General features: G+C 37.8%; 3 protein-coding genes across 10 annotated transcripts in view; 1 reads left to right on the top strand and 2 right to left on the bottom strand.

Annotated features, from left to right (window-relative positions):
* Window positions 1-1,027, bottom strand: part of LOC129768811 (puromycin-sensitive aminopeptidase) — a 33,184-nt gene extending 32,157 nt beyond the window's left edge. The window contains exon 1 of the mRNA XM_055770702.1: window positions 880-1,027. Within this exon, the coding sequence (XP_055626677.1) occupies window positions 880-958 (79 nt within the window). The 5' untranslated portion in view covers window positions 959-1,027. The remainder of the gene's footprint in view (window positions 1-879) is intronic.
* Window positions 1-7,152, top strand: part of LOC129768813 (uncharacterized) — a 48,943-nt gene extending 41,791 nt beyond the window's left edge. Inside the window, exons 1-4 of one of the 3 annotated variants that reach the window (XM_055770711.1) lie at window positions 3,907-4,625; window positions 4,682-5,074; window positions 5,218-5,421; window positions 5,485-7,152. In XM_055770711.1, coding sequence (XP_055626686.1) covers window positions 4,741-5,074; window positions 5,218-5,421; window positions 5,485-5,534 — 588 coding nt within the window. In that variant the 5' untranslated portion in view covers window positions 3,907-4,625; window positions 4,682-4,740 and the 3' untranslated portion in view covers window positions 5,535-7,152. Of the gene's footprint in view, window positions 1-3,906; window positions 4,626-4,653; window positions 5,075-5,217; window positions 5,422-5,484 lie in introns of those variants that run through there. The other 2 variants (XM_055770710.1, XM_055770712.1) reach the window with 2 other exon arrangements.
* Window positions 7,153-18,174: 11,022 nt separating this feature from the next.
* The window catches only part of LOC129768812 (cyclin-dependent kinase 14), a 456,784-nt gene continuing 447,641 nt past the window's right edge, over window positions 18,175-27,317 (bottom strand). For all 6 annotated transcript variants that reach the window (XM_055770703.1, XM_055770704.1, XM_055770705.1 and 3 more), the window contains one exon: window positions 18,175-19,503. In XM_055770703.1, the coding sequence (XP_055626678.1) occupies window positions 19,433-19,503 (71 nt within the window). In that variant the 3' untranslated portion in view covers window positions 18,175-19,432. The remainder of the gene's footprint in view (window positions 19,504-27,317) is intronic.

Genomic DNA, 27,317 nt, shown 5'->3' with positions numbered 1-27,317 from the left:
AATATGCATTCTATGTAATATCAACATGTTTTCTGAAGTGTTTAAAAAATCGTCAACAAAAATATGTGTAAATTATTTCAAATCCATTCATTTTTATTCGATTGGCTTTTGTAATTAGGCTTTTGTAAGTAAAGCTGAAGAACAATCTTTGACGTTGTGTAGTTTATATTCTGATGCGGATTGTGCCTCGCCTAATCAAAAGTACATTGCGTATTCCCTTGTTGGCAAACCAGATAACCAGATAGAAAAAAAGTATACTCACAAGTATTTCAAAATTAAATAAACATGTGCTTTGTTATGCTACCCATTTCTCTACCATACACCAACAATAGGTCACAGCAAAGCTAGTAAAATTTGAAATAAAAAAAACTTAAATGGAATTTAGGAACAACTCAGTTATTTCTAATTGTTTCCATAATTGTGTAATCAGCATGCAACAGTCAAACGGAATCCTACGTCAATTATCAGGTCGTGTCTTGCTCACAACCCTCCTGTGACTTGTTTTTAAACGGGCAAGTAGCCCCATACATATAAATCAAAAGTCAAATTCCGTAGTATGGGTACGTTCGTAATTTTTCGTATCGTTTAATGTTTACTTGTAACCGAGTAATTGACAACGTATAAGCCCGACTTAAAGGTTGGAAATTAATCTCTATCAGATTAGGTGAGAATCTCCGCTTCGTCTGTGCTGCCGATTCGTATTGAGAACCCGCTATGTCTGACAATATAAAAATACCAAGCATTGTTGGCCTGTGCCGATATGTTTATGATACGTTACGTGCTGGATAGTATAAAACAGCCTTTACTTTTGCGGCACTTCATGAAGCAGCCCATGTATATTATGTTTACATGAACCGAATATTAAAAATGGAGACTTACACAAGAATCTCGAAGAAGTGGCACAAATCCCGTTCGACAATTTAGCTTGCCGAATCACACATCCACTAGTAACTAACATTCCAAGAAAACACAATTATATTAATCACAAACCAAATTCTAAAGCAACTTGTACAAGCGTATGCCCATGTTTACATAAAATGACAGAATGGGCCAAACTTGTATTACACCGGATTGCTTTGATGCAATGTTGCAACCGATCTTCCATCGCGGTGGGTCAATATGATATAAAAATGTGAATTACCACATATCCGCTATCCAAACAAAAAGTTTCTCTTTTCCGTAATCATATATTTTATTTACGTGTTCCTTTTTTCAGTTAGTCGTAATATATAATTTGCATTTTAGTTCAATATATAAACAATACGTCATGTTTAAAATTATTTACAAAAAAATATGAATAAGAGATCCTTACGTCATTAAACACATTAAGTGATTTCGTCCATTTCTGTTCGTATCAATTTTGAGTTCATACTATTATCGTGTGAAAAAAAACTATTACAGTTTGAAAAGATCGATACTCAGCTTATTCCATTTTTACCACAAAGAAAACAAATCAATGTTCGTTTTTTTTATGTAAACGCAACCGACAAAAGCGTTTTCAAAACAAAAGATTATTAACGATTGAAAGAAAAATATAACAGAACAGTTCCGTAGGAAACTTCTTACACATATGTTTCATTTTCATATTTTTTTTTGTTCAGTTATCTATGGACGAAATTTATGGGATGGGACGTGCGTGCGCTTGTGTAGCAAAATTCCGTGGCTTGATCTTTTATCTTTTCGTACAAAAATCTGTGCGAGAATGCAGCAACTATTTTGCTGCTGCTGTCATCAAAATCAGTTGAAATTGAAGGCCTGAAACATGGTGAGTGCTGATTTACTAATAATGCGCAATTTGAAAACATATCGCCGGGCAATTCAAAAATGTTTAAAAATTCTAAATGTTGGAGAATTTCAATACGCTCTACATGATCATATCTTTTGCTGCTATTGCTATCGGAAAGATGTCGTTCACCACCATCACGAGAGAACCGCTAGAATTTTACCTTTTGTTTCATAATTTTTCTCTAATATTTTGTGTTCTTACTAGTTAAGTATGTTTTGTTTTGCATGCGATTGTTGAATCATCTGCTTGATGCTTTGATTTTAGTTTACTAAGAACCGTTTTTGGGTGCAAATTTAATGCTGTGCTGTCGTTTAATTTGTTCAATTGAAATGATTAATTTCTTCAATAAATCTATGTCTTTGTCTCTACGTCTAAGTGTTTTATTTTCTCAATTTGGATATTATTGTGTTTTTTTTTCTTTCAATTTGACATTTCTCACTGAGGAACAACAACGAAGTTCGCTTTTTTGGCGTTGGCTAATTAAAAGCATGTTGGCTACCTGATACTCCAAAATATGATCAACATATTCAACGTAAATCATTTCACATAATCAACTCTCCATTACATCATCATTCGATTTATATTCAAACCCTCACCATACGCAAAAATCAAATTTCCTTACTTCGATATATTCCACTTTGTTATAAAAAACAGACTTCAGTTTAATCATTCTTAATCATTCGCAACGACTTCTTTTTTCGTTATATAGTCAAATAGAAATATTGACTTTGTTTTTATTTCTTTTCTTTTCGCTAATATTACTAAAATCCTGTAATTTGGGAGAAATCGGTTTCCAAGGAATTTCTCAACGTTCTTATGGTTTTATATTTACAACATGCTCACGAAGAATGTTATCGTTTTCTCCGAGTATTTTTTGTTATAAAGTGTTTAAAATGCCGGTCCCATACAGTAATGCAAAATAAAACGTTTTTGCTTGTCCATTTTTTTGTTGTTGTTATCATCCATTTTTTGCTACATTCAAGGTTTCGTCCTAATGGAATATTAGTACTGAGAATAGATTTTAGTGGGACTGGCTATAAGTGTACTTTGTTTAGAGGGTCTTTACTTTGTTCTTACTTTTTGCTTTAAATATAATCAAGTTATCACATTCAATTCAGAACGAAATCAATCTTATTAAACTATCGAAAATTCAAACATTTCTACATCTAAATTTCCTTCGGCAGATCTTCTGCTCCTGCTCATTTGGAAGGTCTGCCCTCCGGGGAGCAGAAATATTCGCTACTACGTTGTCGGAAATTGGGTGTCCCACTATCGAATCGTTGATCGTTATCTCGAGGAATGCTTGTTCAGTGATCACTGGGTTGTTTCAGATTTGTATAATGCAAATTAGAAGTGAAACGTGGGTCCAGAAGCTATTCGTCTAGATACATTTTCTCATTTTTTTCTCAGTTTCCAGCACCAATCGATTTTGTCGTTTTAAAACGATTATTGATATGAATAATTATTGATTGATATAAAGAATTATGAGTTTTTTAATAGGTAGTTTATTGAAACTGCATTGGAATGAGAGCTTCTAATTTCTCATACATGTTCCTAACACAGACTAGAAAATCAGACACGACGACGTTACAAGCGCGCTGCGGGGTTTCTTAGAAAATATGACCTTCAGAACAATAATCAACAACACCAAATCTTCTTTCAAAACCCATGAGAATGATAATTTCCAAGGCTCAGTTAGATCACCAACCCTCTTCGTAACATCCGATAATATTTTAATCCTTGTTTACGCAGATGACATTATGCTTTTTTCAGTTAGCATCGCTGCATCAGCATCAAGGAAATGACATCAATCAGTAATTGATTCCGTTAAAAACTGAGCACAAAACATAGGTTTCGAAATATCCTTTGAAAAAAATCAGACTTCTTCATATATGTATACCCAAAGCTCGCTTCAAAGTTTCCAACCCCAAAATTTCCGAAATCCCTAAATAAAAACTCTCAAAATACTTGGAGTGACCTTGGACAATGGAGATAGTTTCAAACGCTCAATCGAACAATACAATTCCGGTACATGTGTGCATTCGAAAGTCATGGAAAGAAATTGGAATGTAAAGCCGCTGAATGTCAACCTTGATCTTCCCGAGAATATTAGTGCGGGCGATGGCCACCCTAAAGTAAAATATTGTTGAAAACTAAATTTCAGCTAGAACATGCGGTTTACACTGATGGTTCAATAAGCTTCAAAGGTGTCGGTTGCGCAGTCTTCCATGGTATGTGGAATCGGCCACACCAAGCTCACTCAGAAAAACCTCAAAACTCTAATGAGGCCTCCATTTCTGCAAGTTACTGCATGTACTGGATTGCCAACGTAACAAGGACGATAGAATTAGTAATAACATGGGACAAAACCTAAGAGACATTTTTATTTGTGATAAAAGCCAGGAAAATAATTTAAATCAATTCATAAGAGAAACTGAACTTTACAGAAAAAAGTCACAGGAGGGTTGTGTCCGAGGCACGACCGCATAGTTGACGTAGGATTCCGTTAGACTATCTGTTGATTTTAGATATGTTTGATAAACTTGTTGATAATGATAATGGTTTTAATATCTCTGTTAGGGAACACATTTCGGTACACTGGAGGAAAACGTTAGTAAGTGCAGCTACCAAATCTTTAGTAGTCGAAACATTGGTAAAATGTACACATTTTTTGTACATCTTACCAAAACTTTGTTAAACTGATGTCAGATGCAATATACATCCCTACCAATGATTCGTACATTTTACTTCATAGCATAAGTAACCTTGAGTATTTTCATTCCTAGCAACTGTGTGTGTGCAATCGCCATTTGTCTAGTGGAAGCGAAACGATTCGGAGGTGAACATTTTGCTTTTGATATGATTCATTTTAACTAAATATTATCCTTTTTTCAGCTTTTATTTATAGAAAACAATAGCAAGGGTTCACGCAGTCGTAAAAACTGCACTAGCTGATGAACAATATGCGACGGCGGAAGTTCCACAATCTTAAACACATCGTCACAAAAACAATGATTCTACAGCAGTACTTGGCGACGATACCCAGCGAAAATCATCACCATCATTACCACCGACAGCAGTCCATAACTTCGAAGCGCGGAGGTCATCATTGGGTGCGCAACCAGATAATTCGACCGAGACGGAGGCGTCGGAATTCAACAAATCCGCCAAGGAAAATAACCAAAGGTAAAGATCCGTCGGCGAAGGAGATCGATAGTGGCAAGAATGAAAAAGATTTGGCGCTGGTTTCGAAACCGGTTGACAGTGATACGAACGTGGCTATTTTAGGTAAATTTCGACTTTTCTGTGTAGTTAGATGTGTGAAAGGAAGGAAGGAAGGTCTTGTATTATAGAGACTTTAAACTTTTGCAGTTCATTCGTCTCTAGCCTTGAGAAAGGCCCTTTGAAAACTCTACTCTATTCTACTCCAGCGCTACTACCTCCACCCTCTTGCCTTGAGAAAGGCATTCGATCCCTCGCCGTCCAGCTCGTCCAGCAACGATGTTGTCCAGTCGGTGTCCACACAAAGAATGTGTGTGTGAAAGATATTTGGAATATTATTAATAACAAAGTTTTTCTTACGGCATATTTGATGTTCCGCTGTCAGTTTCGATTGGGATTTCCAGTGAAAATAGGTAAATGCTTGATTATTTTTAAAATGTTTGCCACTTAGTTACGCAATTCGTTCTATTTTGTAGAAATATCGCTATTCTGTGTGGTTTTCATATTTGACAACGTATTCCCATAAGAGCTCCCGCAGACTGCATACTTTTTATCGGCAGAAAATGTTATCGAGTTGGCCTGTTAGTGCCAAAACCGACCCAACTGAATCGGTATAACGTGCCCAAATGCATATCTCTCCATACTGATTAAGTTGGCCGATCAAACTATCGGCCGTAAAACAGTCTGCAGTCTGCGGGGGCTCTATGAGACACCCGTAACTAGCGTGAGCCATATCAAGGAAAACGAAGTGCGTGCAACATACATTATCGAGGATTACTGTTTTGATGTCCCATCCGAGTACGTACGACGTGGTGCCGAGTTGAGGAAGCAGGAAAGAGAAAGGAAAACCTACAGGAAAAGCTTTTTCAATAATTTATAAAATTAAGAATAGAATAAGAATATTAATAAGAATAAGAATATTGGCAATACAAAATAATTATTTGAAAAATATCGTCATTATTCAACCAATGGAGGGCCAACAAATCAGCCATTACTAAGTTCGAAATTGAGCCAACATTGGACCCACAAACTGTAGTTTAGTTTGACATTTATGCCTACCAATTTTTATTCGTAGGATGTACCAATGATTAGTAGGGTAGAAAATGACTAACGAATTGGTAATATTTTCCAAAAAATTGGTCATATATACTAATTATTCCTCTCAGTGTAGGAACAAAAGTTCCTCCTACTTTCATGTATTTGCAATGCCGATTTGCCCCAGGCAGCTTGGTTTAGATGTCTCTGTTAGGGAACACATTTCGTTGGGAGCAAAAGTTCCCCCTACTCTCATGTATTAACAATGCCGATTTCCCTCAGCAGCTTGGCAGCTTGGTTTTGATGTCTCTGTTAGGGATCCGCCGCATGTGTCGTCAATTTCGACCAATCAGAAGTGGGTATTTCCGTTAGGATAGGGGTTGAGATTTATCAATTGTTCGATAGTTAGTTTCATGACATATATTATTTTCTTCAATATAAAAAATTGTTATGGAGTGCCGAAATCGTTGACGCAAGAATTTCATCAATCCATCATGAAATGACTGAGCAATAAGCGTTTGAAGTTGGACAATTTTCACGATGTACTCGATTTTCGATTTTCAATTTGTACCCCAATATGTTCTCGAAAGACGTAATCCCACGTCAAAAAAACATTAGAAAAAATATATAAAAAAACATCGGAGACGAATGGATCGTAAGATTTGAAGTCTCGGCGAATAAATGAAAAGAAGAGCGAGAGAATATGATTTCACATACATTTGTGCAGACCGCTTGTCAGACTAAGTCGTTCTTCCGTGCAGCTATGCTTTGTTGGTACATACCATTGCTCGATTGCCAACCTGGATATACTTATTTCCTGAATTGCTATAATTTTTCGCGGCAATATAACTGGATCCATTGAATTTGACGTCCATTACGATTAACAGGTGGTAAAAACGCCACATTCCAGAGCGCATAGATTGACAACAATGGTCGGGTAGTTTCGTATTCTAGTACCGTGGAGAATAATCTTTCTTTATTTTAGTACTGTGTAGAATCTAATTAAAGAAGTTACGCTGTGCGAATCATATTTTCTAGAACCTTTTTCTTGGTGCGCTGATGAAAAGTCCAGTTTGTCTGTATTAACATTTGCATTAAAAAAGTGGACTTTTTTTCGGATGGTGATAAAAAACTAAGACAGATAATTGAGTTTGATAAATTTCCCATGGAAGGTAACGGTTATAAGCTTACTCGCAAAAAAACTCTACGCCCTTGCGAGCGGCCTTTCGGCAGTCTACCGGACCAAAACATGCGTGTAGGCATGTTTTTGAGTTCTTTCTTCGTTTCGTTTATCGATTCCTTCTCGGTTTTCGCGACAAAATTGTAGATCTTCCGCTTCAGGTTTGCCCAGAAATTCTAGATGGGACGCAGCTGGGTGAGGTTGGGCGGGTTCGCCGACGACATCGATATGCAGCCGCTCCATCTCCTCTAACGATCACTTAGAGTAGTGGACAGACGCCAGATCCGGCCAGAACACCACGTCTTCTCCCTTATGATATTTCTTGAAGAACGACGCAACTTCCGGCAGGCACTTCGTACTATAAATTTCCTTGTTCACGGCCAGTTCGGAGCTAAAGAAGAGATGCTTTGACATCCCCTTCTAACTGATTGTAAAAAAAATAAACTTCACATCGGAGCTCCTTTTCTTCATGGGGGAAGTAAAATACGAAGTGTCCTGCCAGTCGTTGCCATTCAGGGTGAGATAGGTCTCATCGTCCATCACCACCGCCACGTCGCCATTCGCTGGGAAAATCGACTTTACCATCTTATTCAACCGCTCCCGCTGCGTCATTGCCTGCAGCTCCGAGACCAGTGTACGGGACTTCCGCTTCTTGACATGTATGTCCATGTTCGCCAGTTACTTCTTGGCCGGATGTACCGACCTCCTGGCCAAGCGCACGCAGCGATGCAACCACTTTTCCCTCGATCTTCCTCTTCAGCATCCTTTGGAGTTGCTTGTCGCTCAGGGCCGTCCGGAATCGGACTTTCTTTCGATGCTCTGATTGTTGTCCAATAGTGTCAAGATATTGTAGATGCCGGAACGGGCGTATCCGGCGTCCACAAAGTGTCGCACGATGTCTGTTTTCGACATGGCGGGGTACCGTTCTTTGAACGCGCACACTTCTGAACGGAGTAGCTTCACTGTTTTCGCCATCACGGTTATAGTTCGACTGATAGAGCTGTCATTTTTTTTCTGATGACTCATGGGTTACTATGATGATGCTGCATGGGTGGTTTCGTCAGTGCGTGTGAAGGTAAACCCATGAAAAGCGGCAATTTTTGCCCTTTTTTTAATGCAAGCGTTATTAAGTCCAGCCTTCAGTCGTATTTGCGCATCCGTCATCTGTTCGAAGGTTCGTGTTAAAGTCTTCGGCGGAGCTGAACTTGAACTTATTTGGCTTTAAACTTTCCAGTTCATCCACCTCTAAGGCGAAGCTTAGATCGTTGTATCTACTAATACATTAAAAACACGTCTCAATTCTACTCAGTCCATTCCCGAAGCATCGTTGTCTGCGGAGGACCCACCAATTACTTTCCATCTGGTTGATCCTTCTTGCTTATTGCGTTCCCCTACGTTCCATTCCTGTCGGTTCGTGACGGAAACCGTTTTCATCGGCTTGTTGTCTCCAGGTATGTTTCGACGGGTTTGGCAGCGTTGTAATTCTGTAGAATCATCTTTTCGTGTCTCTGCTCGTATTTTGTTTGTTTTTTTTGCACAGTGTTCGACTCAATTGCATCAATTGAATTTGATATCGGTTCCCATTGATGGCTTTGTTCGCTTCAAACAGCTCATAATACATTGATCTGGTACCACCAAATACACAGCATAATTTTCACAGTTTGAATATTTGGCCGTCACGATACGATGAAGACAGCCCCTATTTTTTATCCCTTCTCCACAGACGAGATAACGACGGCGTTTTCAAATCCTAGGGAATCCAAGTACCTTGCTTTTGAATAACTCTCAACACATACAATCGCTTGGAAATGGCTTCTTGCGTTTGGAGCGAATTATTACCGATAATACCTCCGATTCAATGTATCTAAAGGTTTTTACCCTTCCTTCATGCGTACGGTTTTCAGTATCGAAATCACTGTCTTTGAGCCGGCGGTACCAATCCGTTTCAAAACTGATCAGCATTTTCACCTGCCACACCAAGTACTTCTCGGAAAATCCGTCAACCTTCTTCCAGGCGGAACTTGCCCATGAAAAACTCTATGGCATGGATCTGTTAGGCGTCCAGTTTCATGTACGTCTCATCGTCCATTACGATGCATTTCGGCTGCATCAACCATTCGCGGTATTTAACCACCGTATTCTGTTTGTCGGTTCGGTTAGGCGCCTTCCTTATTTTCAAGACATGAGGTCCGGCCCGCTTCATTGTTTGCTGGATGGAAGAATCGACCTTCTTGGCCACGTCCTCAATCGAAAGGTTAGGATTGCGCTAGAAGTTCCTTCCTTGTCTTCACGGGGTCGGCCATCTTCGCTTTTCTTCCGCTGCTAGCTCACCGCTGGGTCGTTTGGAGCTCCTCGAACGATTTTGTCACACAGTCGAATGGTCGTTTCCCAACTGTTTCGCGATCCACCTGTGGGACTGGCCTGGATTTTCCACTACCGCGCGTTTATCTTTTCTGTCGAAGTACAGGGTCTTTCAGATTAAACGCTCACGAAACAATTTTTTGTTTTAACTTTTACAAAAGTGAACCGATTCTTATTTTTTAAAAACGAAAATAAAGCTTATTTTAGGACATTTTCGATGTGACCACCCCTTTTTCGATAACGCATTTTAAACGGTGAACAAAATTCTGCATTCGCAACTCTAACGTTACGACTTCGATGCTGTTGAAAATCCGAGTAATTTCTTCTTTAAGTTCCTTCAAATTTTGTGGCTTATTAACCGGACACTGTCCAACACTGACCTTAAAAAAATGGAAAAAAAAATCAGTGAAGACTGCGGATTCTCGGATAGAACATTCTTATGCCTAACGAGATTTGGTCTGCTGCTTCCCTGAGTGATGGAACGTGCTGACAATGCATATATAGCAAACGGGAGCGCACTACAATAGACCAAACTAATGGTCACTGTGGTTGAAGGCTCCTACAGAAGAAGATTGGGTCGATTTGGTTTTTTACTCTTCGGTCAGGTTACCTGAAAGAGTCTTTGTAGATTAGTCTGATTTCCTCCCGTCTTACCTAAGGACTGTCACGTCCTGTCGTAAACAGCTATCTAACACTCGCTTCTAGCTGCGCGATTAGAGAGATTAGAAAGACCCTTGAAAGATTGCTTGAGTTTAACTGAAAGTGAAATGTTCCTCCACAAAGAACACATTTATCAGCATCCATTTGCAAGTGTCTTCGTCATGTTCGTTACCACATCTAGAACATTCCATTGCAACAGACGGTCTGCGTGTGACCTAGCTGTTTGGCAATTAAAGCGAGCCATTGTTTTTGGTGAATATAACCGAAATGGGAGACAAAGTTTCTCAATTAGCACATAATTTGGAAGCGCGCTGGGCTCTAAAAGGATACTTTGAAATAGCCAGATGAGGAATATTTTTTTTCTGAAGCCTCAAATGACAGAGAATTGTGGGATCTAACCTCCAAAACTTTGGCATGAGGAAGATTTACCTTTTTTTTTTATTCTTCCGAAACCGCACCAATTTCAATAAGGTCGCGATAGTCTCTTTGCAATTCATGAACACAACGCAAAGTTTATCTCTATAGACTTTCGCCATTTTCAAAGCATTTGAGTACTCAGGCATCAGGTCTTTACAAATTTAGATCACTCTTAGCCGTTTTCTTTAAGGGTGGTGGAATGGCACTCAACGCTTCTTCAATGAACCTAGGACGGATCGGTTCGGATCGGTAGGATTCATAGAAGGAACATTCTCAATATTTAAATGTTAAGAGAAATACGTCGGTTATTGTACCGAAGTAAGTGAAACAGAGTCACTATTTCGAATAGATTTAGAATTTGGCCCGAATTGTTTTTTTTTGCTTTTTTTCTGTAAGAGAAAAAAATCCTCCATATAGATAAAAAAACATACGAAATAAAAATGAGTGCGAAGAAACCTCAAACACGAACAACATACACAGAATTAAAATAATGAATATGATGATTGAATATAATGAATGAATATATAAATGAATAAATAAATGAAAAAAATATTAGAAAAGGAATACAAAAAAACTTATCTGTAATACATCTTGAGTGGTTGGTGACCCTCGAAGCAGATGACGACGGAAAACTTCATGTACTGAAAAACATTTGCAAACAGATCACGAGAATATTCTTCAAAAATCCTTTTCTTAAACAGAAGCAATTTTCTGTTCGTGTTCCAGACAAACTGCGTGTTGAATACAACTGGACAGCTTACAGAAATCTGTATATATTCGTGATGAATAATAAACAGTCAATCGCAAAAATTAAGTATACAGCTCGAACTGGTTTTTTATTGTTGAGTTTTTCGGAGTTAAAAAATAAATAATTAAATGTGACTTATAACGGGTGTTAAATAAAAATGAGAATTTTTTCAATACCTTTCAGTAACTCAAATAAAGAGCGTAAAATTTTCTTTCTTCAAGAAAATTGCTCTTTGGGCTCCCTAAAACAGTAGGCGTGTTTGGTTTTGCTAGTTTGAATTTAATCAAAGCAAATATGGCGTCGAAACAGCACGTGCTCCGCGAACGCATTGTACGGTTCTACGAAACGCATTTCCAGCAAGGAAAAAAGTTCACTGTGGCACATTTTAAGGAAGAAAATGTGCCTTTCAGTACGGTATATCGTATCATGGGTTCCCTGAACGTAGAGCGGAAGGTCGGAAGTGGTCGTCCGGTGACGATAATGACGAAGCAAAGGAAGACATCGTTAAAGAAGCTGTTTGGCAACAAGGACGCAACCAGCCTGCGTGACGCCGGTCGGAAATATGGCTGCTCCCACGTATTGATCCATCGGACTCTCAAGATGGAAGGAATCGGCTGCAGGAAGAAGACGAGGTCGCCGGAGTACACGGAGGAGCAGTTTGAGACGGTTAAATCACAGTGTCGGTGGATGACCAAAAAATACCGCGGGACGTCTTTCGTTCTGGACGACGAAAGCTATTTTCCGCTGTCCAAAACGCACATTCCAGGAAATGATAATTACTACTCCAGCGATAAGTCATCCACACCGCCTGAAGTGAAATACTAGTTCAAGCACAAGTTTGAAAAAAAGGTTATATTGTACATCGCCATTTCCGACCGGGGCATTTCAAAGCCTTGGTTTAAGCCGAGCGGTCTGGCAATCAACCAACAAATCTATCGAGAAGAGTGCCTCCTGCTGCCGTTCCTGAACGAGCATCACGCGGATGGGAAGTACGTCTTCTGGCCGGACAAGGCGTCTTCCCATTACGTCAAGAAGACGCTGGCTTATATTGAGGAGAAAAAGATACCGTTCTTGCCGAAAGATCGTAACCCAACAAACTTGCCCCGGTGCTCCCCAATAGAGGATTTCTTTGGCTCACTCAGTGCCCTAGTGTATGAAAACAACTGGAGGGCCAAGGACACGAAGCAACTGACTACAAGAATCCGGAATTGTATCCGGAAAATGGACGTAAGTGCCGTACAACGTTCTTGTGAGAGCATCGCGACAAAGTTGCGTCGAACACCAGATCACGGTCCTTACTCAAACATTCACTGACATTTTTTGAAGAAAATGCATTATGTTATTAATAAAAAATACTGAAATCGACGAAAAAAAAATTTTTTTTTATATGCGATTGAAAAAATTCTCATTTTTTATTTAACATTCATCGTAAAATCGATCCATTTTACTCTCATGTAGTGATAAGAAAAAATTAAAATGGTTACATTTCTACTTTTCTTAAAACGAAAATTAAAATCAGTTCAGAAATTTTAATAGATAACAAAAATCAATCCCCTAGTATTTGGTGTGGCCCCCCTTTGGCGTCCAGCACTTCCTGCAAGCACCGAGGCGAGATTTCTGATCACTGTAGACGGAAGTACCTCCCAGATCTCCGTAATCGTCTTTTTGAGTTCCGCTTCGTTCCCTGGATTTTGATGGATGGATGGTTCTTAATTTCCCACCATATATATTCAATAGTGTTCATGTTCGGTGATTTCGGATGTGTTTTGAGTTGATTGGGACATAATAGAGCGGGCATTCCAGCACCACGAAGTCAGTTTGCTTCGGGCCATTATTCTGTTGTAAGTGGTAATCACGAGGGAGACCCAATTTCTGAACGGGAGACTGCAGGTTACGTTTCAGGAAAATCAATTAAGCCATCCTGTCCATCGCCGAATTGATAAACTCCATGGTTCCAAATCCAGAAGCCGCCAATGTACCATACATCAACTGACTACCGCCGCCGTGTTTTAGTGTGGGAACCAAATGCTGAACCTGGAGCACCGATCCTAGTTTCCTCCACAGCATCTGTCTTCCATCCGATTCAAAGAGATTGGTTTCCGACTCATCCGTAGAAAAGACCTTGTTCCAGAACTCCGTCAGTGATTGGTGTCAACATTCAACCACTGCTTGGGCAGTGTTGGTTTTTGTTTCTTTTGATGTTTCAAAAAGTTTTTTATCAAAATGGCAAGTTAGAGGAAAAAAATAGAAACTGTTATGCGTACAGTGATAATAAGTATGAATTTTCGTGGAAAGACATTGCAGAAAATAGCATCTATACTCGGAAGAACCCATTGTACAGTAAAGAAAAACATAAACAAGTGAAAATACGAAGGAAGCATGGAAAATCTCCCGGGTAGAAGACACAAACGTATCCTGTCTTCTGATGATGAACGAGTAATTGTGCGAACATTTCGAAAGAACCCTAAAACAAACATTCCTAAATTGATTACCGAAGTAGCCGGCATCGTTGGAAGACCTCTCAGCACAGACACTGCCTGGAGAGTAGCATCATCTCAAAGGTGAATATGAAAAAAAGTCATAGGAGGGTTGTGTCCGAGACACGACCGCATAGTTGACGTAGGATTCCGTTTGACTATCCTTCACTCTACTGTTTTTTCTTGCCGCATCAACTTTCCGTGGGTGAAGCTGAACACAACACAACAGACAGCTTGCAGCTCGAATGATCCGTTTTCGAGCGGGAACACACATTAGTTTTCATTTATGAAAATTGAAATAAATCATATTCTGATTCATTTTAACAAAATGTTTTATAATGCATGATCGGCCATTGATATAAAATTTCACGAAGAAACCAATATTAAAGTTCCAAATATCATTCACCTTGCTTAGAGACGAATGAACTCTCAGAGTTTAAAGTCTCTCTAATTCAATACCTTCCTTCCTTCCTTCACCTTGCTTGCTGACTTGCATATATTTGCAATGTCGATTATCTTGGTTTTAAAATCTCTGTTAGGGAACACATTTCGGTAGGACCACAAGCTCCCCCTACTTTCATGTATCCGCAATACCGATTTCCCCCATGCAGCCTGGTTTGGATGTCTCTGTTAGGGAACACATTTCGGTAAGACCAAAAGTTCCCTCTATTTTGGTGTATTTGCAATGCCGATTTGTCCGTATCTTCAATTTCGACCAATCAGAACGAGGCATATCCGTTTGGGGATTTTTCGACTATTTGATAGTTAGTTTCATACAATATATTATTTGACTCATTGTGATTAATTGTTATGGAGTACTCAGATCGATTGATGCAAATATCTCGTAAATCCATCAGGAAATAACTGACTAATACACCCATACCTCGCTATACGGACGCTCTTTATGCGGCATTTTGCTATAACGGCCCCCTTCAATTCAGACACATTTTCGATTTACGGCCTAAAATGTTTCGTTATAACGGCAAAAAGAGGATTAGTTCAAATATCAATCTTGTACAGGAGTGAAAAAATATTTGCGAGACTATAACTTAAGCAACAACAAAATTAGGTATGTATACATACACATATTTCATGTAACATGAAGGAAGGAAGGAAGGAAGGAAGGAAGGTCTTGAATTATAGAGACTTTAAACTTTTGCAGTTCATTCGTCTCTAGCCTTGAGAAAGGCCCTTTGAAAACTCTACTCTATTCTACTCCAGCGCTACCACCTTGCCTTGAGAAAGGCACTCGATCCCTCGCCGTCCAGCCCGTCCAGCAACGATGTTGTCCAGTCGGTGTCCACACAAAGAAATGTTGTAACATGAAGTTGTTCCATTTTTATTTATAGATTATTGTTGGTTTTTATGTATGTATGTTGTATGTATTGTATGTTTTATGTTTATGTTATGAATGTATTTTTGTTTTTAAAGAAATAAATTTAAATGAATTTAATTTTTGATTCAAATGAAATAAACATAAAAAGATAAATTGCATTTTGAATGAAAAACCATGTTTTTGGCAAATTTGGAACCGATCTAATTGAATTTTTATTAGAAACCATTCCCTTTGAATCGGATGGAGGACAGATGGTGTGAAGGAAACCAGGATCGGTGCTCCAGATTCAGCATTTGGTTCCCACAGTAAAACTCAGCGGCGGCAGTCAGATGATGTATGGAGTTTATCAATTCAGCGATGCATAAAATGGCTTCATTGAACATCCTGAAACGTAACCTTCAGTGTCCCGTGCAGAAAGCGAGTCTCTTTCGTGATTACTACTTTCAACAGCATAATGACCCGAAGCAGACTGATCTCATCGTGCGGGAGTGCCTACACTGAGAGAAATAATTAGTAAATATAACGAATTTTTTGGTAAATACTACCAATCTATAGTCATTTTCGACCGTACTAATAAACACATATGTCAAGCAGAACCATGATTCGGAAGCATAATATCGGCTACATTTTCTCGCCGAAAATGCACGTATCAGAATTATATCCTTATTATACCTCCGTATTGCCTTATGGGAACAATGAAAATGGTTAATACGCTCTTTTCTCACCAATTTTCAGATATGACAATATCCAAGCTTACTAATGTTATCGAGTAAAATATACTAATCTCTGGTAGGGATGCGGGTTTGTTGACAATATGTACAAAAAATTTGTACATTCTACTAATTTTGCATTACCAAATGTATTTAGTAGTTTTCGACCGAGGATTTTTCGAAGGGTACTCTCAAATGTCCCATTCAACTCAAAACATCTCTGCAATCAACGGATTTAAACACTATTGAGCATCTATGATGGGGAATCAATAAATGTCTGAAGAATCAAAATCCAGGGAACGAAGCAGAACTCGGAACGACGATTAAGGAGATCTGGGAGAGCATTCCGTTTACAGTGACCAAAAATCTCGCCTCGGTGCTTGCAGGAAGTGCTGGACGCCAAAGGGGGCCATACAAATACTAGGGGATTTCTTTTCAAGAGAAACTTGAACTGTACACTCAATTTTGCAACGTCTGAATTGAAGCTTTTTTGTTTGCTTTTTAAACATGAAGTAGAAATGTGACCATTTCAATCTTTTTTATCACTACATGAGAGTGAAAAGGATCAGTTTGAATGTGAGTCGCTTCGTATTATTTACTTTCTAGTTTGAATGTGAGTCGCTTCTTATTATTTACTTATTATTTACTTTTTTTTTCAGGCCCATTGTTTCCACGTGTAGTGTATTCGGGAATAAGGCCCGGTGTTTCGTGTAACACAGCTGTTTGCAACGCGAACAGTCATCATTTTTTGGTGTATAGAAACGAAGTAGGAATCTAACAGTCCATAAAAATGAGTAACACTCAACCAATTATAGTAGTAATATAAGAATTAGTAGAAAAGAAAAACAAAAAACTTATCTGTTTTATATTTTGGGTGGCTGGTGAGTTTCTGGAGCAGTTGACGTCGAAAAACTTCACGCACTGAAAACCAACTACAAACAATTAACGAGTATATTCTTGGAAAATTGCTTCTGTTTCAGTTTCTTGCCGTATTCCTCGAAAAATCGTCTTCAATACAACTGAAATGGCTCGAAATAAAAGGAATATGTGTATATACGTCACCTATTTCTCACGGCTTACTGTGGTATGAAAAATAACAGTTATTTGTACTAATTTTCTGTTACCACTCTTTAAATCCGTCTTTTTTAGGAAAATATGCAGCTAAATAAATACTTGTTGGGTTCACTGTAGATAGATTAGGGAAATTATTCCGAGGCATTGTTTTTTTTTGTTTTGTACAACTTTGTTCTGTTTTTTGAAATCATTTGTTTAAATCTAATGTGTTTAGCTGACATCTCGACAGTTCCATAGAAAACTCAATGAAGTTTCATGTGGTTTCGACCATTCAAAACATTTCGGGTTACCACTGGTAGCCACTGACAAAGCATTCCTCTTCGGACATTCACCAGTATCTGCTCTCTTTCTGTGTTGATTTCTTCTATAATATTTAGTGTTGTGTTGACTCCACCGAGAAAACGCTACATTTACTACCTCCTACATGCTCCTCCGCTTAATGCTACTATCATTCGTCTCTTGTTATCCCCCTACTTGGTTTTGATTTTAGTTTGACATTTTTCAGTTTCACAATTCTATATTATCAGGAAACGAACTGAACACATTTCGAACATAAACAAATGGAGCAGGAAACAACACTATTCGAAGATCGAAGTTGGAAAGATTTTGAAACGCTACATTATATATGTTTATGCTGAGAGCAATCAGTTCACTAGTGTGTTTTTTTTCCGCTACGTTATCCTAGTTGATTGAAATGGTATCTTCTTTTTTAACAGTGACATTGTATGTCCTACGCGATAGGGAATAGTGGTTGTGAACTTTAGGATTAGGTTAGCTAAAAGTTATTCCCGTTGATGCAGAATGCTAGAGTAGAGTCTATCACAATTACGATACACAGATTCGGACAGGCAAAAACTCAAAAAGATTGGCGATATTGCGTAAGAATTATGATTCGTTCTGACATTGTCCCTGTTGTCTTCTGTTCACTCATATGGTTGCATGGTGCTGCAGCTTAACGCAAGTATTGTAAATTGTTGTAAAAATACAGCAATGAATACATTAATCGTATATTCGGTCCCTGAGGGGTTTTGTTTGTTTGTTGGTTGGTTCTAATCATTTTTCGCTGTATCTGCTAAACTCTTCTCCAAACTAAACACAAATCATAGACCTCACACGCTAGGAAACAATTTCGGAGTGTTAGAAACTAAAATGCAAAACTAAACAAAAAATCGAAATAAAAATATTTGTTTATTTAAATGTCCAATATTTTTTTCTAATTTCATTCCTGTTTTTTTTCTCGCTCGCTCTAAAACCCAATACACTGTAGTTAATCTGTAGTACAAAGTGACCACATTTGCCCTGACACACTTTCACGGTTTAGTCACAATCATTCTTTTGCCACTCTCTTCCAATAGACTTTCGCTAGTTTTAAACGATTTATAGTCATTTTTTCATCCTTTTGTAGGCTGTGTTTCTTCTTAACTAAATGTTTGTTTCATTTTGTATCCATATTTCGCTAGTAGCTGTTCAACAGCTCCCCGTGCGCACGAACGGGGACAATTTCGACTCTAGTTGCAAAGAGGAAAAAAAACAAGACCTTCTCTAGTCTCAGCTGGATATACACAATATGCTTAAATGAAATCACGTTTTTTCTTCTTGTAACTTTGCTTCCAGTTCCGGGCGAGATTTTCACAGGTACTGAACGATACCTGCGCTTCGTGTGTGTGTGTTTGATCCATCGTTGATATAATAAACACTGTTGGTTCATTTAACATATCTTTTTTTCGAAACGATTTTAAAATAATCTTTGAAGATGGTAAAATTACACTTCTCAAATAGAAAATGGTATAAAACTGTGATCGAACCAAACGCATTTGTTAGCGTGTTAATAAAATGATTAGATAGAGGAAGAATGAATATTGGTCTAGGTGAAGAGTTTTTCTCCGTCATTGAAGAGATGTTGCCTTTTGACGATTCCAACTGCGAAATGCTTGCATCGCCGGACACGCCCACACATTCATTTAATCACTACTGTCTCTGTTGCTTTGACTCTTAATTAGTAGGGATTAACTATAGATTAGCTAGTTATACTACAGCATTCACTAGACAGCATGTGTGTGTGACTCTGTTGTGTCCTGCTAATTCTGTTTGTGTGCTGACTTCCGCTCGTTGTGACGGAGGGTGTGGCCTTGTTGTGTGACTGACGCAAACCCAGCCAGGCCTCATTATTGAATTCTCATCACTCATCACTTTTATTGTGAAACAGTTCCCACAATGGTTTATCTGGGAAATAGTTCCATTCTTTTCAGTTCCTTCTCTTGATCACAGAACGCAGAATAGGGCGGCACATCATTCTGTAGCGCATTTGAGTTTATAGTTCTATCTGTTCTTCTTGTTTCGCGAGTTTCCCCTTTTTACTCGCGCGCGCGCAGTCACTACTAACAATAATAACGTATTGCATCTAAGGTTTTACTTTGTCTTAACTCTCATTTATGATGTTGGTGCCGTTTCATCTCCGGATACAGGTACACACCTTCCACGGTGAAGATGGACAGTTCTGAAAAAAAGAATGAGATCAAGTGATAAAAATAAATGCCATGAAAAAAATCTGTAAAAATTTACAAAACATTCGGAATTGTGAAAAACATATCAAAAGACCAACACTCAAAGATTGCGTTTTTTATATGAGTAGTACAGACAATCTTTTGACGTAGAAGGGTGTCAAATCAGGAAACAGGTCACGTTTTTATGAAATAAAAGTTAACGTTAATAACTATTTTGACTGTGAATGAATTCTCATGATTTGCATACCAATCGAATCGTAAATTCTCTAAGATTTGTTTGATATACTAAACATTACAATTCGCTAATCTCTAAACGGTTTAAATTCATGAAAACTGGAAGAACTTCCTTTTTTCCCATACATTTGTTTTACCGATTTGTGTGCTAAACCTACCCGTATTTCGAATGCTTATAACTCGAACATTTCTTAACAGATCGGAAAGATGTTTGCATCAATTGATAGGAAATATTTTTACGCGTCTACCACAACTAATAAAATGTTATTTTTCATGAGATAAACAATTGAATAACTGTAGAATGTCAAGCGTTATCTAAACGCCCAAACTGCCAAGTTTTGATTGGCCCAATTTACGGTTTCCCCAACACAGACTTCAAAATCGATGTACCTGTGGAAATCCGCTTTCCAAATATACCTGCAAGTCGGGGGTATTTTTGTTTCCACCGAGCTGTGTTTCCCTAACACGGATTTCTAAATCAATGTGCCTGGGGAAATCTGCTTTGTCAAAACATGCAAATCGGGGGTATTTTTCCCACTGAGCTGTGTTTCCCTAACACGGACTTCAAAATTAATGTGCCTGGGGGAATCTGCTTTGCAAATACATGCAAGTCGGGGATATTTTTTGGTGTTGAGTACTTTTGTACTCGCTTGTCGTTGTGCAGACCGGAATATGTTTCCCTAAATCGTACTTTTAGACTGAGAAGCTTGGGAAAATCTTCATTTCAGATACTAGAGGTGAATGAACTTTCCAATGAATGTCCAATAATTTCGGAGGGAAATGTAAAATACAATGACCATTTGTTTGACAATTTTTCCGTTCACATATTTTGGTAGTCCTATGCATCATATAGAGCGTAAAAGGACGTTCATCAAATTTATTTGTAACAAAGAACATAATCTATTAAAAAAAGTTAAATGCATTCTAAAATAAAATTCGAAGTTGTAAACAAGTAGATTGCATAATATAATTGCGTAGTTCTACGTCGAAAATATGCGGTCGTGTCCTAGATAAAACCCCTTACAATTTTTTGTGTACCTTTTTATGTGGAAGATGAAAAAGATCATATTTGATGAAGTTATGGGCCATTTAGGTTCTTTTCGATCTTTGATATGTACGAGGTCTTACACGTGTTTTGGTTCATTTTCGATTTTTGTCTCGTATATATCGTATTTCATTATATAGATAACGGGTATTTCAATAAGGAACACAATAGAGTAGACCGATAGGGACAGCAAACGACGCTTTATTTCCCGCTCTTTTGACATTTCTCTTCAGTAAGATTTCCCATTTCAAAGCGAAAAGATATACGATCCAACAACGAGTCGAGATTATTAAAATTTACTACTGAAATTCGGAGTCAATGGCCTCAAATTTAAGAGCGCTACGTCCAATTTAGGGTCGTCATCATTTCTGGCCGAATGCCTCGTCAATAAGTAAAATATGCGTTATTGGTCAGGCAGCAATCCACGCGTACTCCATGAGTCATCAATGCATCTCGAAAAAACTACGGTTTGGTGCGGTACTTCTTCCGTGATGATCAAGACCGGCACGTTACTGTGAATGGGAATCGCTACCGCTCAATGATCACCGAATATTTTTGGCCCGAATTGTATGATATGGACAATATGTGGTTCCAACAGGACGGCGCCACACGATTAGATGCTTCGAAACAGCAAATTTAACAATCGATTGACTGAAAACCAAGTTTGTTGAGCATGTTATCTCACGCCCAGTCAATTGGCCGCCTCGGTTGTGCGATTTGACGCCGTTAGACTATTTCCTGAGGGGCTACGTCAAGTCCATGGTCTATACCGGGGATGGCCAAACGGTAGCCCACGGTCTACCGGTCGCCCGCGTAGGTATTCCTAGGCGCCCGCCAGCTGGTCTAAGATAGTGTCACCTCCAAACGCAATGGATTAAATATATAGTGCCTGATCACGAACATCAGTTCACGGTGAAAACGAAGTGAATTGTATACAACCTTATTACGGTTGCCACCGTGTGTGTAGAATCTGGAAGAGTTCATCCGTCGTGACAACTTTGAACTCGGTGTTATTATGAATACCACGATACTGTCATGTCACGGACAAAAACAGGTATATTTGTCACTTGTATTTTAGATGGTGAAAGCTAGTCACCTAGTCAGGCATTTTTAGACGAAATCCTAACGTATCCAGAGTGTTTGAGTATTGAATAATAACCGTGAAGTTTTTTCTACTCTACAGTTTTTGTAATTCAAACATTCGCACGATAATTATAACGGACGATAGTTATAAAGAATAAGACCATTATTTTTTTTTTCTTTTTACGTAATAAATATTTCCAACGATATTGTTTTGAAGACATGCTATGAATGAAAGAATGTTAAAAAAAATGATAATAGATTTAAAAGCCAAATGAACTGCACTGATAATAAATTTCAAACAAGGAAACAATGAGTCTATCATTGCAAAACATTCACAAGATACTGTTTCGAAATTCTTTTTTCATAATTTTGATATCCGTCTATAGACAATCCGTATCACTTTCTGCTTTTAGAAAATGGAATCCATCATGTTTTATATGAAGATCATGTTTCTGGCCGATGTTGTTAATTAAATAAAACCTCGTGTCCCGTATATCAAATTACACGAGAATATGAAGGATAAAATAATTGAAATTCAGAATCCCATATGGGAGTAGCTCAGATTATACTGATCGTGAGGTGGATAAATTCGGGATTTCTATGACTTAAAGAAGGTATTCTTTTATCTTGACGTTTCGTGCAATTTTGAGACATTTGGCATCAAAAAACTTTTTTTGAAAACCCCGATTTCCTTTACTCCCCCCTTGGGTGATTTTTCGATTTTCAAAAAACTAAAATTTTGAGATCTGCTACAATAGTAAATGAAGTCTGTATGAGCCAATACTTTGCAGAGGGTATTTCATCGTGCAAATCAACATTTCGCAGCAAGTTCCGAATGAAAAATCGAGATAATTATTTTTATTGGCACTTCAAACTATACGTTTCGTCTCGTATTCCGAAAAAAAAGTGCCAGTGTCGATTTTTGAAAATTTTTTTTTCGAGATGACACTAGATCTCGACGTTTCATGCAATTTGAAGACATTTGGTATCAAATTTTTTTTTTCGAAAACCCAGATTTCCTTTACTCCCCCCTTGGGTGATTTTTCGGTTTTCAAAAAACTCAAACTTTACCCCTGTGCGACACTAGTAAATGAAGTCCGATTGAGCTGATATTTTACATAGGGTAGTATTTCGCGGGAATCAAAATTTTTAATCAAGTTCGCTTTGAAAATTCGAGATGGCCATTTTCTTTGGCACTCTATTCTAGCCTTGACCTATACTAAATGCTTCTCACTATTCAAACGAGTAAGACAGAGCTAAGAAAAAGAATATGCGAGATGTTCATTATTATACATAATAGTCATGTTTTATCTCTAGAGTAAATTATAGAAAGAGAAAATGAAATTACATTCCCATATGTTCAACAACTACATTATTCACGAGCAACCAAGTATTCCTCCTCATCATTGAAACTGCGTTTGATTTAGCAAACTAACGCACCAAACAAATGAATCATGGGATGAGCCCGAATAGTTGGCATTGAAATACCGAATCAACGAGGTATAATCACACACTTGTCATTCTAAAACATACGCTTAATTAAATTGAATATTATCTCATACACTGAATTGATTTTACCTACATACGTTTAAACGTCCGAAATTATGCAACCGACATAACGTTCAAACGCCCGAAATTATGCAACTGACATGTCTCTTATAAACGGGAATGAACTCTTTCACTTCACGGAGTTTATTTTTACACGCAACTGTCCGTGACAATGATGATAGACACCAAAAGATTAAGTGAAGTGTGAGTGACGTGAAAGCGTTTGTGACAGTGATGTTCGTGATCAACCCATAATCCCACCATTTGCCGTGAATATTTTATAAGGTGTTCATGCCAACCTTAATAAAACATATCAGTTGTAAGAGTAGATTTTCCTTCATGAAAGTTTCCGTTCTAATATTTTTTTCCAGATTGTTAAATATTTTATATCCAGTTGTTCGACCATAACTTGTAATAAATAGTCACTAGGAACTATTTCAACAAAGTTTCCTCCAGAAATATCATTTGTTAAATGATCAATTGAAAATGTTGGAAACATCCGGCATAAGGTTTCGAAAATCAATAAAAACTGATTTTCTGGAGAAAATTTCGCATTGGAAGACCGCAAATGCGAATTTTTATAGATTCAAATTTTAAACTATCATAAGTAATGTGAATTAATTGTGCAAGAAATATGACCATGAATAGAACAACAGTGATGAATGAGAAATTTCTAAAATAAAATATTATGTAATTCTAGGTGAACAGAACTTTGCTGGTTTGTTTTATTTTGCTGTCATAGATACAGTCGGGTGAAAGTTGTCGGCATAATTTTTCGAGCTGTTTGGTTTGCTTGTTGCGTTTCTGGTTTTTTGCTGTGGGAAACATTTTGGTAACGTTCAAAATATGAAATTCGTCGACGTTCGAGAAAGAACTCGATTCGATAAGACTCTATCGATTTACAAAATACGAAAGTTTGTTGATGATGATGATGATGATGATGGTCCCGCCTCCTTCCCCTACAGAGATTTGAGCAAGACGAGTAATCTAAAAGATATTTTTTTCTCAGCATTGAAATTAGTTTAGCAAAAAAAACGAACTGTTTTTATTTACAGATATAAGTTCAAAAAAAATTCCAATGTCCAAAGACAAGCCAATACTCAGTCTAGTCCGCCACAGAGCCGATACGGTCCCGACAAGGCCCTTGCAGCCAAATGGTCCACCAAGACACGAGTCCAACCGCCAGCCTTGTTTTGGATTGACTTGAATATCCCCATCCAGAGAAATCGAGAAATTTTCCTTCACGAAAAATTTCTAGACCGGCCCTTACAATACTTTTAAATTTTTATCCTTCATATCTGCAACACGCGCCCGACGCTCAAACTTTTGTAGACTACTTTTATTTTTTTACAACTACTACAATATAAAAAAAATCAAAATAAAAATAAAAATAGTCCATCATCACCAAGATCATGACAGACATAATAGAGATTAATACAAAATAAAGAAAAAAAATAATGTAAAAAAAATTAAATCGTCTCCACATTATAATCCGTTCAATAGAAACTTCGTCAGATACAATATTCAATGAAAAAAATAAAATAAAAAAGACTGCATAAAACTTTTCACATAAATTATCCGTTCGTATAAAATTTCGTCATTTAAAATTTTTGTCAGAAAGTAAAAGAAAAATCATTCAGCTGTTATGAAAACACAGCTTTCACGTATGAAACACAGCTTCTCTCAAACTCTGCGAATGTTGTTGCACGTTTAATATGTCTTGACATCGAGTTGAAAACATTTATTCCTTTGAAATATAACGAATTTTGTGAAGCACATGTCAAGAAATGGGGTGTTCTTAATTCATTCGCGTTTCTAGTGTTATAACTATGGAAGTCACTTCCTCTTTCAACTCGATCACACAAATATCGAGGTAGCAAACCATTAATTACTTTAAAAATGAACACCATAGTTAAATAAACAATTCTTTGCTTCACGGATAACCATTGCAAAGCGTCCAGCATCAAAGATGAGGAAGTGAACCTATTACATTTTAGTATTAATCGCATTATTTTATTCTGCAAACGCTGTAATCTCGATATTTGTGTTCCATTGGCTAGAAATAGAATGGATGAACAAAAGTCCAAATGAGGAGAGATGATTGATTTGTATAGCTGTATTTTGCTGCAAATAGTTAAATCATTTTTCAATCGGCATAAGATTCCACACTTCTTGGCAATTTTCTTGATGACATTGTCAATGTGAGTGTTGAACTTAAGTTTTTCATCAATAATCACGCCAAGATATTTAATCTCCCGAACGCGGTCAATAGTCTGTCTCATAATCAATAACAATAGAGACGTTTTCATTTATTTGATTTCGCGAGATTATCATGTATTTTGTTTTACTTATGTTCAATTTCAATTGCTTATACTTCAACCATCTACTTAGAAAACGCAAATCTTCATTCAGGTGCAAAACGGCCTGATATACATCTTTAGCTGCAATGAATAACACAGTGTCATCTGCGAAAAGATTAATATCGCAAAATTGTAAGACTCTCCGCATGTCATTGATATACATAATAAATAAAAGAGGCCCTAATACACTGCCCTGAGGTACTCCAAGATTATTCTCTACAGGACTAGAAATGAAATCGCTAAAAGCAGTCCGTTGAGTTCTGCCATACAAATAGCTTTCAAACCATTTAAATGCAGTACTCGTAATTCCAAAGCGCTTAATCGTGTTCAACAAGGGCCTAGAAATTGTCTCGAAAGCGCGTTTTAGATCCAAGAAAACAGCAACAATGGTTTCTTTATCTTCTAATTGTTCCTTCCATTTTGCTAATACCAAGTTCAATGCGGTTTCACAGGAATGACCTTCCCGATATCCCGATTGTTCTGGTATTAGCAAAGAGTTACAATTTAAATATTCCAATAGCTGGCCTTTAACAACAAGTTCTAATAATTTCTCTAAGGTGTGCAACATGTTGATGGGTTGTTCGGTGTGATAGTTATAGGGATCAAATCGACCGTTCGAATGAATTCACATAACAGGGTCCAATATTTCCAATAGAGGGTTCTTATACCTCTAGGTAATTGAGGAATTCAATAATCATCTTGAGTGAATTTTTATGGAAAATAAATGCTTTGTGTGTTCATAAACGACAATTTCCTTAAAAAAAATCAACGATATTGATTGATGGGACCGATGCAGATATTGCGCAAATGCTCTTGATGGAAAGCGCAGCAATAAAAATTCGAGACTCAACGTTTTAACCGGTGTACCATCGAAAATATTCGTTGTAGAGAAAAGTCTACTTTATTGGGTTGGGGAAAAAGAAATGTCTTATATTGTCAATATATGGCAACACTTAAACATATCTTGTGTTGTACTTATCGCATCGGGTCATACTATACGGCTATTTAAAGACGACAATCTGTGCTACAAGTGTCGTTTTGACAGTGTTGTGATTATCCTTTTCTGTCTCAAGTTATAGCGCGTCAAAGATGGATTCCACCAAGCAAGAAATTCGCCATATTTTACGTTTTTACTACCTGCGAGGTAAAACTGTAATGACGGCGGCGAAAAAAATCGTGTAGTTTATGGACCCGATACTGTAACGATTCGCACTGCACAGCGTTGGTTTGATCGATTTCGTTCTGGTGTAGTGGCTGTCGAAGATACACCCTGTACTGGTAGGCCAATCGTCGTGGAAACCGATAAAATCGTTGAAATCATCCAAGTAGACCGCACTCGCTCGATTGGCCAGGAACTGGGTATAGACCATTAAACTGTTTGGAACCATTTGCAGAAGATTGGATTCCAAAAAAAGTTGGATGCGTGGGTGCCACACGAGTTGACGCAAAAAAAAGACCGAATCAACGCCTGCGATGAACTGCTGAAACGGGACGAACTCGACCCATTTTTAAAGAAGGTGAAGAAAAGTGGATCACG

This window comes from Toxorhynchites rutilus, chromosome 2 (assembly GCF_029784135.1).
Source record: "Toxorhynchites rutilus septentrionalis strain SRP chromosome 2, ASM2978413v1, whole genome shotgun sequence".
Taxonomy (NCBI): Eukaryota; Metazoa; Arthropoda; class Insecta; order Diptera; family Culicidae; genus Toxorhynchites; species Toxorhynchites rutilus.
The sequence above is the reverse complement of the archived record's forward strand: the minus strand, read 5'-3'. Positions and strand labels throughout refer to the sequence as shown.